Here is a 12061-nt window from a genome sequence, read left to right as displayed (position 1 = left end):
TTGGTTTAAAAAATGTAGTTTGTCAAAAAAGCAGATATGGTGGGAAAGCAGCTAGACTTAATTTTAACTGGATAAATTTTTACTTTCTTGAAACAGGAGATCAGCAAAATCTCGAAGCAGAAGTCCATATTCATCAAGGCACTCGAGGTCTCGTAGCAGACACAGATTGTCCAGATCCAGAAGTCGTCATTCAAGTATTTCTCCTAGTACATTGACTCTGAAGAGTAGCCTGGCTGCTGAGCTGAACAAAAACAAAAAAGCAAGAGCTGCTGAGGCAGCCAAAGCCAGTGCCAAAGCTTCCAATACTTCAACACCTACTAAGGGAAGCACTGACACTGCAGTAAGTGCACCTCAAGTGAACAACGTAAAGGATCTGAAGAAGATCAAAACTGAGCATACGCCTTCTCCTACCAGCAGCACGAGTCTGAAAAACGACAAGGCAAAAGCAAAGGTCTCGCTTCCTGAAACAAAAGGGGAGAATAATTTAATTGCAGACAAAGTTACTAAACAGAAGCCTGCAGCAGTAAAAGAGAATAAATTAACTGTTGTAAAACAGCCGCTGGTCACTGTAAGAGAGAAAAGCAAGCAGAGTGCACCAAGTGTAGTAGCCAAGGAAAAGGATCGAATCGTTGCACTACCAACCTCCACGCTGCCACCCTTGCCTTTGCCTCCCACGCTGCCTGAAGACAAAGAAACTGATAGGTGAGTTGTGACAGAGATTTGCTTTTGGGGTTGTCTGTTCCTTTTTATTATTGTTGTTATTATCTGTTCTTTTATTGTTGGTGATATTGTTGTTATTATTGCCTTTGCAAAATAAATACAAACCTATTTGCTAGATCAGGCTGATGCATTATGTACTTTGTTTCTGCTCTTCAGCTGTTTAACTGTGTTTAAAGGTGTGATTATTAGTTAGGAATTTGATCTTAAAAATAACTTAATCACAGAGTCACAGAATATGCTAAATAAAGGGACCCACAAGGATCGTTGAGTCCAACTCCTGGCCCTGCGCAGGACCATCTCCAAGAGTCACACCATGTGCCTTACAGTATCTTAAACTCTGTCAGGCTTGATGCTGTGACCACTTCTCTGGGGAGCCTCTTACAGTACCCAGTCACTCTCTGGGTGAAGAACCTCTTTCTAATATCCTACCTAAAGCTCCCCTTACACAACTTCAGGCCATTCCCTTTGGTCCTGTCACTGGTGACCACAGAGAAGAAATCACTGCCTGCCCCTTCTCTTCCCCTCACAAGGAAGTTGTAGACTGCAATGAACTGGTTCTTGAAAAGAGAAGGATTTTGTGTTGGAGGAATCTTTCAATAAAAAGTGTACTGAAGAGGTGACTTAAAATTGCTGGTACATAATAGCTTTGGGACTAATGCAAGGATGCATTCAAGGATTCAAGATTTCAAGTTTTGTGTGAACATAAACTTCTGGGGAAAAGTTGAATTCAGCAGCAATATGTGAAAATTCTTTATTTAGCTGGAGTTTGAGGTAAACATTTCTTTTTCCTTTGAAAGGCAATTGTCTTATAGTTGTGCATTATTTTAGTGTAATTTATCTCAAACTTCAGTAGTATTAGAGTAGGTATAATGGAAGCGAGGTTCATGGCTTATCATTTTTGTTACCTTTTTTTTTTTTAAGTGTAAAAAATGGTCTGTAGTGAAGAAATTAATTTCTGTCTTCCAAGTGTCATCTGAGTTTTGACTGTGTTAAGTCTGTTCCTAGTCCAAAGAATATGTGCTGTGATTTGTATTGGAAAATTATGCTGTTAGGCTGTAAGTTACTATTTTTCTTTTAGTTTGGTGATGAGAAAAGTTGCTTTTGGTTTTACTCAAGGTGTTACATGCCTCTCACACATGTTTGCAAGAAATCACTTTCTCACAAGTAAACCAAACATTTTTAGCTAGAACTGTAAATGTTTCTCTTGTGTTTGCTAGTAACTTAATGCTGTATTACACATTAAGGTGCATAGGAGACCTTGGGAAATAAATGCAACCTAACAGTATTAGATAGATACATTCCTCTTTTACTACTAGACCCAATCTTGTTTCTTGCCCTTCAGCACTGTAGCAGATTGAATACCTGTGTGGCAAATGTATGATTGCATTTAAATGTGTGTCAAAGCCATCCTGTCTAGGTAAAAGAGATTCCTGACACTGCGAGCAAGATTCACTGTTTTAACTAAAACCGAGGCTAACTAGTTTAACTAAATATAACAGGCATTGCAGCATTAATTGCAATAATATGAAATGAGATTTCATATTGAAGCTGGCTAATTGTTTCTGATGATTATTTTTTTTATGTAATGCCTGTTTAAGTTTAGCTAAACTGTACAGAGGAGTTAAGCTACAATTAAGTTGTGGTTCTTTCAGCAATGGGCTCATTCTTTCAAAAAAAATCCCCTAATACTTGCAAAGAGCTGCATTAGAAAGATGAATGACAAGTAATAAAATATCTTTTATGCTTTGCTTAGTTTTGCCTATAGGATGTTATAAACTTCAGATCAGAATAGTTGTGATTACAAGTCATGATAAAGCTGAAGCTATTGAAGGAAAAAGATCAATTTTTTTAAAGGTGGAGGAGGACAAAGGTATTTACCTTGGGCTCATAGTTACTGTGGGGAGATTGTGCCAACAAAGAAAGCTTGGTGCTGTTCCACTGTGTAAGTTAGCTGAAAGGGAAAATTGCCCTGGTTGTCAATGATGTGTGATTTAACAGACCTGAAAAAAAAGACTACTCTTGGCTGCCTCTGTTTTCATGTGCCACTTTTAAAATCTGCTTCAGAACCTTTCATATGTTGTAATTTCACTCATGTTGAAAATTTGGGGGCAAAATTGTGAGAGAAATACAAATATATGAACTTTAAAAATAAGAGTTTTTCATTAGCGGGATAACTGCATGCTCTGTGCTAATGTGGTTTATTCTTTATATAATATGTTAACCATTTGTGGTAAAGGCAGTCTATGCTTCCTTCTGATGCTTCTTTAAAATTGGGTAGTGACAGCTTGAGAAGTGGTAAAAGACATTAAAGTGTTCTGTTTTCATGGGGAAGCACAGACACATGCAAAACACTGGAATGCTTTATTTGACTATCTAAAAATTGCTAATTGCAATTTAATTAAGAAAAAATATATGCATTCTCCATGATGAGAGTTGGCAATATCCTTCCATTTACAGAATTTCTGCTTTATCTATGAAACTAAGCAGGTAGGAAGTTGCAAATAAACCTTTGCAGAAGAGGATGCTGGCATTAGAATAGTGTGATTTGGCAAACGCGGCTGTATTGGGAAATGTCCCCTCAAAGCATGACTCAGTTTTCTTGATATGGCGACAGAGTTTGAAATTTAAAGAGTGAATACTATGAGAGAGTCCTCTGGGGAGAAACAATTATGTAATTATATGAAGTTTAAAGGTGACCCTGGCTTTAAAATTGCTGGATATGCAGTAGCTGCGCAAATCTATCTAAAGGAAGTTCTGGTAAAATGGAACCAGATGCTTAAAAAAACATCCTACAGCAAGTATGATGTTTTCAGACTTTCTCCATTAGAATGGGAAGAGCATCTCTCTAAGATCATTGTGTTTAGTAATTCCTGAAGGAATACATTGCTGTACACGTGTTTGGAGATTTTTCTCAAGACAGAGATTGACAGTATCTGCTGTCTAATTATGGTTGATTAAAAATTGGTCAAATATGAGTAATGGCATAAAAACATCTAGTAATTTTTTTTCATCTGATTTTTTTTTTCCACTTGATTTGCATGCTCATCACTACAAACATGTTAAATCTGGAGTGTTTCAGCAGATGTATGAGGTTAGAATCTCTAAATGAGGTGGTGTGGACAGCCTAGTAATGCCCTGCAGTGTTACTCTAACCACAAAGCTTATTATCTGTGAAGACCAACTTCATAGAGAACTGGATTAGGATGGTCTTCTCTTTTATATAAGTCAGTCAGAGTACAGACTTTAGCACTACACTTGATGTCTGGCAGCACCTGGGCTCTAAATATTCTTAATAGTCTAAGCCATAAGCTTGGAAAGAAGCTTGTGTGGCAGAAGTCGGGCCTAGTAAGGCTTCCTGTGTCATCTGACCTCAGCTTTCACCAGAAAGATCTGATTTTACACTTCCGTAGAACTGTGGTAGTTACCTATGCATCTTCCAGAGAGCTATTTGTGAGCTTATTATCCAAGTCCTGCAAATTCTAAGAGCAGAGATTTCAAATGTTGGTGCATTCATAGTCTGGAATGTATTTTTTAAAAGAATTATTCTAATATGTTTTCCTTTATGTATGTTAATATTCTGCTGTTGTCAACTTACTAGCAAAATTGTGGGTTTTTTTTAATAGTTTGCGAGAGAATATTTCAGTGAAGTCAGTTAAAGAAACAGAGAAGAAACTTCGCCATCTGCTCGCAGACTTGCCACTTCCACCTGAGTTGCCTGGAGGAGCTGAGGTACCCAAAAGTCCTGAAGAAAAGAAACCAGCAGTTCAGTTACACAGCAAGAGAAGACCAAAGTATGTTTATTAGACTTTTTAAGCCTATCAAGCAAGTAGAAATGATAAGTTTCTTTAAAATATATTCTTGTCAGTAGAATTCTGCTTTTTAATGACCTGTTTTAATATTAGAGAGGCTTGACTCAAACTGCATGGTTATTGCCACTTAATGGTAGTAAGACAGTTAATTAGTGGCGTTTCAAATAGTTAGCATTGAGGGTTCTTCAGTTAAGACAACCTTTAGATATATTGGCTTTCTTAGAAATATTTGTTGCTTTCTAGAATATGTGGACCACGACATGGTGAAACAAAAGAAAAAGAAATAGACTGGGGAAAGCGCTGTGTGGATAAGTTTGATATCATTGGTATTATTGGTGAAGGCACTTATGGCCAAGTTTACAAAGCCAGGGATAAAGATACAGGTAAGTTCCAAAAAGTAAATGTAATCCTGTAATTTTGAGTGAATGGGATGGTTTTGTTTTAGTTTTCATTTTATATTGGGTAAAATTTGTGGTATTCTGCCCTCTAATGTTCGGAAAGTTTTTAGTTGTTGATGTGTTTGTTCACTTTTAAATCTAGCGTTTGTCTAAATAAGAAATCATTTTGCTGCATTGGAAAATCATTTATTTGTAAAGCTATGGCTGAAGGCAAACTGAGTAGTCTTAAATTGTGATTCTTATTTCTTGAGTTTTGATGCTCTATACAGAATTGAACTAGTGGAGAAGAGAGATTAAATATTCTGGGGAAAATAAATGGCACCCTAGACGGGTTGGCAAACAGTAATCAAATTTGTAAAGGGATGTGAGAGTGAGAGAAGCCATGCAGGAGATTTGGTCATTGTTGTCCTTTGTACTCCAGTAGTCACTAGCTGACAGTAGGAAGAGAATCTGCTTCTGTGCAGCACAGCCCTGAAGAGTTGCATATTGGGTATTTCTCTTGCAGTATAACTGACTTCACAACAGTGTCATTATTTTTAAATTTCTTGTTAAACTCTTGCTGAAATGAGCAGTCAGTCACCACTATGATCCACAAGAATATTGTCACTACTTCTAAATAGATATTGCATCCAAATTCTTCATATATGCTGTATGTTGCTGGATCAGTTTTTGTTCAGTTAGTACTTCTTTCTGTTGCTGCTTGCCCTTCTGGCTTATTTGCACATGCTTTGAATGCTGGATTATTTTCTACTTCAGCAGTAGCTGAATCACATAGGACCACACACCAGCCTCAGTTCCTTCTTTCTGATCTCCAGAAGAATAGGCAGTGTAATTATAATTCCTTCTTCGTTCTTTACCTACCTTTGTCTCAGTTTGCAAATTTAAGAACTAAAGTTGAACTGTCACAGATTTTTACCTTGAGAGCCATTGCAAATCATTGTTAGGATCTTCTTCCTGCTCTCCTGAGATTCTGTTTGGACATTTAACTTTTTAATCCTGCCATAATCATATTGTCTCTTGGGCAAACTTCAGGTTATTTGTGTGTGGCAGTCATTTCTTAACTTCCAGTAGAAGTTGTTGCTCTCTGCAGATACAGCAAACTTTCCATTAGCTTTGTGTGAAGAGTGGCATTAAGGCAAGTGGGTGTTGTGTCATGCTGGAATGTGATCTATTCTGAATGTATCATATAAATTGCTGTAGGATAAGTACTTGTTGGAGCTAACAAAGAGACCTGTGCTGTCAATAAAATTCCAAGAACAAAATGCTTGAGCTAGCATGTAGTCTTTAGATATCCCCCATCATGAGTAGATCATGCTCCTGCCATTTGCAGAATCCAGTTTCATCCAGCCCACCTTGCAGTAAAATAATAAGGGAAATTTTTCCTCACTGTAAATATGGCAGTGACACTTCTGCTTGTAGCAAGTATACTGATGAATTTATCATCTGCCTCATATCTTGAACTGTGTAGTATTTCTGGCTAGATAAATGCATTCTGACCTGTGCATATGTAGTATTAAGATACCTAGAGCAGTCACAGGCCTCTGTCTCTGAAGCTGCTGCTGATAATTACTCTTTTCTTATTGGTAGGTATGGTGTGGAATATTGGGACAGGCAAGTGAGGTACGCAGGAGGAAGAAGATAGGCCTTACAGTGGGTACCTGAAAACAGTCATTGGTAGTTTTGCTTCACCGTGTGATGCTGATTTCTGTTCAGCATAATGTTTGGTGCAAGGATTTTACAAACAAACCAACAAACCCAATACTAAAATCTTGTAGTTTGATCTTAATGTTTTTTATTTAAATTTTCTTGTAGGGGAAATGGTGGCACTAAAGAAAGTACGTCTGGATAATGAAAAGGAAGGGTTTCCAATTACAGCTATTCGAGAGATTAAGATTCTTCGACAGCTTAATCACCAAAGCATTATCAATATGAAGGAAATAGTGACAGATAAGGAAGATGCTTTGGACTTCAAGAAGGACAAAGGTATGTAAACTAGCAGAGGGCTAGCTCTTTCTGGTCCTGTTCTTAGTATTATAGTCTGCTATGCTGGTTTTGAAGTTCAGCTTCACTAAAAGGTATGTTTCCAAATTGTGATGCTTGACAAAGGATTTTAATTTTGATTTAAATACAAATAGAAGTCGTTTATTTAACTCACCTATGCCTTTTGCTCATAGAAACATTTTCTGCAAATATTTTGTGGTATAAAAAATGTATTACATGATTCCGGTTTTGCTGGAGAGGAACAGATAGATGTTTGTCTCCTTGACACCCATGCATTAGGGAGGCCAGCAATAATAGGAAGCTCTTAATTGTGAGCTTTTGGCCTTTTAATTTTTTGTAGTATTTTTTCATATCATTTAGATATGAATGCTCAATGCTGAAGAGATATTTCTTGTTCTGGGCCTTGTTTTTGTTTGAATTGTGCTTCAATTACTTTTTTTCATGTTTGGGCATGTGTCTTGAGGGTTAGAAGAAGAATAAATTGAAAGAATGAAATGCGAGCCTTGTATAGTGGCAGTGTTTTTCCCCAAATAGAAGGCATGCAGACTTCTACTCTTTTGGTTCCTTCAGTTTTAAGTCTGTCTTGTTGCTGCAACCTCCTTAATTTAGAGAATCAAGCAAACAATTAAAATCATGCAGTGTTGTTGCTTGGTACTTTTTTTTTTTTCAGTTGGTCATTTTGCCACTGGAGGCTGTTGCCTCTCCAGTCCAAGTGTTATAAACGTTTCTGGGGTATTTTAGTGTCCTGAGGGCAATTTGTTACCTAGTTTGGCTGAGGAGGGTGTTTGTAATGTGATACCTGTGCTTTCTTCCCTTCTCTCTCTCCCTGAGTTTCTACACAGCAAGCCCATCACCAGTGCAGATAGAAGATTCTGTATATGCTGCGTAGCCAGCAGAAACACCAGTGATGTTGTGATGAGTAACAAGGTGGATGTCAAAATTAAGTAGGAATTAGTTTGGATTTTTTTCCTAGTGTCTTTACAGAATATAATACCCTGAAGGGTATACAGCACTGACATGTTTTTTTTGTTGTGTTTAAAAGTAGTAAGCGTCTATCACGAGAATTTTTCTAGAATGGTGTGGGTTCAGTGGTCAGCACTAAACTGGCAACAACCAGTTTAGGCTTCGTATGTGAATCTTGTACTAAGTTTTAATTAGGTCTAACCTACTTGGCTAATGAGACCACACTGAGCTTTGACTTAATACTTAATGACTCATTAATTAATTTTCTCCCTTTCTGTTTGGTGCCATGTTTAGAATTGAATTGTAAATTTTTTTGCTGTACTTCAAACTGTGTGTCTCATTAATTTCAAATTTGGAGTTTTTTATCCAAGTCTATATTTTTGATATTAATTTCAATTTAATTTCTCATTCTTATTTAACAGCCTATTAAAACAATTACATTTTCTGAAAATTTGCAAGGGCAGGGGCTTCTCTAGAGATGCTAGAATAGAATTTATTTCTGACATTTGATTAAGTCCTGATAGTTTCTTGAAAGCATTAGCAGGATAATGAGACTGCTGTTTCAACTTGTCTTTGAAAAGATGGAAGTTGTGGGTTTTTTTCAGGCACTGTGTTCTGTATTTCTCTAATGAGTAGTTCATTGTGAGATGGGGATCTATAGCTGAGTTGTGGCCAAATTGTAGTCTGTGCAGGGAACCCATGCAAGTGGGAGGAAGTTTGGTCGTTTTCACAGTGAAGTGTTGCAAATGTAAAAGCAGGGTACTCAGCAAGGAACCATTAGAAAAGTTGTAGTGATATCTTACACAGGCAGAGCTTACAGTAGAAGCAAAGTGTTTTGCCCATCTGATGAATATGCTTATGCTTAATATCTGTTACACGTTTACCTTAGTTTTGAAATATAAGCTGGAAAACCCTGCTGATATCCGATTTGTGAGAGTAGGGAATGAGAACATGTTTGCTAACACATTTCTCTAGTTAGTATGAGTAAAGTTAATATTGTGTCTAAGGCTGTCTGTCATACAGTGACATATTACTCATCTGCTTATTCACTTCAGGCAGTGTGGGGTTTTTTGTTTGGATCTCTGTAGTTTAAAATGCAACAAATTTAGTTTTCAGACAGTAATGTTAGTGTTGGGCCCACTTTGTACGATACTTGATTTAAGGATGGTTTTTCAGATAGTAACATTGGACTGCAAGCCATGGCTTTGTCTTGATACTTTGAGCTGTGTTACGTGTTTTTCAGTGACACACTCAAAAGTATGGAAGAGAGAGGATTACCTGTCTCCCATGTAAAAGTGAATATCTGTCTCTGTCTCATTATTTTCAACAGCATTTTACTTTCAGAGAAAATGGAGGAAAGTATATCTGTCTTTTGTCCTAGCCAGCTCGGGTATAAATTTAAAGACAAGCATGGCTTTGATAGATAGTATTGGTTTTATTCTTTCTATACCAACTATTAGAAAAGGAAGTGTAGGACATTGGAGCAGCATGTTACAAATGTTCTAAATGTATTTCCATCACTGGAAATACAGCACCTCAGGCAGCCCAGTTGTTTATCTAGGTTGGGCACATACACAGCTGAGTGGATAGTACTTGGGTCTGTATACTGCAGATCAGTAGTTTTTGACTTTGCAGTCTTCAATATGCATGAGATAGGCTTGATGATAAAGCTGGAGCACAGCATTATCAATTACTGATTGGTAATGTAACATCTTGATCCTGAGGCACAATCCTGACAAATAAAATGTGTGTGTTGGATGTGGTGACAAGGAGTATCCATTTTATGTATTTCTTGTGTAGACTTTTCTCCCGTTCCTGTCATTCAGAAGGAGATCGGTGAACACACAAGCTTAGGGATGGGAACACATGACTCATAGTTTGTATTCAGTCTTGTGTGTACAGCTGACCTAAAAGTATGTTCCACAAATGTTTTTTTTTTTTTTTTTTTTTTTTTCTTTTCTCAGAGTGATAGCATTGATGAGCTGCAGTTTGCATTCAGTATTTTCCTAAATTTCAGAACTGGTTATTTTTGTTGAATTTGCTTCCACTGAGCTAGTACTGGAGTGATTGTGGGTGACTTCAACAATAGCAGAAGCAGTCTGACATTGTTGGAACTTAGAGCCAAGTCTGCTGGCACCTAAACTTTCTTCACTTTTCCTTTTTGTTTGCTTCATGATAGTCCACATTATTTGAAGTTCAAATTTATGAACTTCAGTTCACATCCTTTTGGAGCAGAGTTTGGAGCAGGAGGATTGTACTTTGCAGAAGCTCTTCATCTTGTCTCAGTGGTTTTCTTTGTTGTCTGAGAAAATCTGTATGACATTCCCTTGCAACAGTAATTGAAGAAAACAGAAGTTGAAAACAAAAATCTGGGTGTATTTCTTAGATGTATTCAAATCTATACACCTCATGATTTAAGTTACTTGAGTCACTTTATTTCATATAAAGTGAATCATTGGAAAAAACGCCCTTCTTATTCTGGGCTTTTGTCAGCTCTGATTTGTTTCCTCAATGAGTCTGTCATTTATCTGACTTTGATGTCTTTTTTTTTCTTTGGGCACCTGAGATGGTCCTTCAGTTCCCAGTTGCCTCTTTGTCAGCTGGAAGCTGTTAGCAAGTACTCAACAGTCTACCTGTGGAATTGCCATGATCTCTTTTTACTAAACAAATGGGAAGTGCCTGACTTAGCTTTTCTTGCTGTGGATGTAAACACAGTAGGTGTGCTGACTGACATCCCTTCATCCTTCTGACTGGAATAGGCATTTTTGCTAACCTGAGGAAGGATATAAAACTTTACATGGAGACCAGTAATAACAGGTCTGGTTAACACTGTGGCTTGTTTCTTTGTTGTTGTTTTGTTTTGTTTTGTTTTTTTTTGTGGGTGTGTAAGTGTAAATTATCTGTTTGGATTTTGTGTGTGTTTCTGTAGATTAAATTTTGAATTGATTTGCAATACAGATTAGCAAACTTTTTAGGCATGAAGTTGATATTTATCTTGACAGTACTGTAGTACATGAGGACACAAACTCTGTAGTACATTGTCATATGACTATCAAGTTGCTTTCCCAGAGCTGTCAAGGAGTACTTAGTGTGAAAGCTTACGGTTTGGAAGGAGTCTGTGACAGCAATCCTGTAGTCATCAGAGAGTGCTTCTCTGTAGAGCCTCTTCTCTACATAGCTTTGTCAGGGTTTCCTAGGAAGTTGGGTGAAACCAATCTGAGCAGAATTTCAGAAACCTGTAATGATCTACAGCTTGCCTTGCTGCTCCTGAAATAGCTGATAGAAATGTCTTACCCAAATAGTTTTCATGCTACGGGCTAAGTTATCAGGCTGAATAGTGCGATTGCTTGAGTGGTGCTTCCCATTTGTGTGTGCTGTACTGGACTCTGGTCTGGAATGAGTGCAGACCTGATTGTGTGGCTTTTCAACTTGATCTATGGCAAAATGAGAAAAATTCCTGAGGATTAATCAAAGATTTCTGTTCTTTGTTTGGTTTCTTATTTCCGTGTCGTATATGATGAAACAAGGACAGTATTTAATACCAGTCCTTCTGTATGCCCTTGGCCTGTATGCCTATATCAGGACATATATGGAGCTTGGGTTGGATTTGCTTCAAGAGGAGAATGCAGTTAAACTTTCCAATGGGAGAATAACAAGAATAACATTATAATTAAATAGAAACTTAATACTGGGTGAAAATATAAAGAAAGAAAAAAAAATAGTATAGCATCAATGATTTCTTTAGTCTTCAGGTGAATAATTATATAGGCTATGCCTATAATTGGTGTTTTGCAAATCATAAAAGAGATTAATAAAACATGAGTGGAAAGACAAGAGAAATGTCTATTTAAGGGACTTTAAAGAATTCAAATGTAAGGAACTCCAAAGAATTAATGGACAGTTTCTTCTTTGGTTTTCAAGCTCTGTTTGATAAAATCCTGTTTAAAACCCTTACAATATAGTGTATCATGAGTACCGAAAGAGAAATGTTAAGGGAATAGAAGAATAACTATAATCCAGTTGTATTTAATCAATCAAGGGGGAAAATTGTGTTGTGTATAAGAAGCTGAGGAGAGTTTGTTAGCAAAATGAAAATCTGATAAAGCCCCATTCTGAATAGTGAGTACATAACAAATGTTGAAAACCTGTGCAACAACTCAGCATTGTACC

The 12061-nt window shown here is 37.1% G+C and overlaps 1 protein-coding gene across 7 annotated transcripts in view; it reads left to right on the top strand.

The window, feature by feature from the left end:
* The window catches only part of CDK13 (cyclin dependent kinase 13), a 47646-nt gene that overhangs the window by 11294 nt on the left and 24291 nt on the right, over nt 1-12061 (top strand). For 6 of the 7 annotated variants that reach the window (XM_027655979.1, XM_027655975.1, XM_027655978.1 and 3 more), the window contains exons 2-5: nt 97-702; nt 4344-4511; nt 4773-4912; nt 6740-6910. In XM_027655979.1, the coding sequence (XP_027511780.1) occupies nt 97-702; nt 4344-4511; nt 4773-4912; nt 6740-6910 (1085 nt within the window). The remainder of the gene's footprint in view (nt 1-96; nt 703-4343; nt 4512-4772; nt 4913-6739; nt 6911-12061) is intronic. The other variant, XM_027655976.1, reaches the window with a different exon arrangement.

This window comes from Corapipo altera, unplaced genomic scaffold, assembly GCF_003945725.1.
Source record: "Corapipo altera isolate COAL_440 unplaced genomic scaffold, ASM394572v1 59, whole genome shotgun sequence".
NCBI lineage: Eukaryota > Metazoa > Chordata > Aves > Passeriformes > Pipridae > Corapipo > Corapipo altera.
Note: the sequence above shows the minus strand (reverse complement) of the source record. Positions and strands in the feature narration are given on the sequence as shown.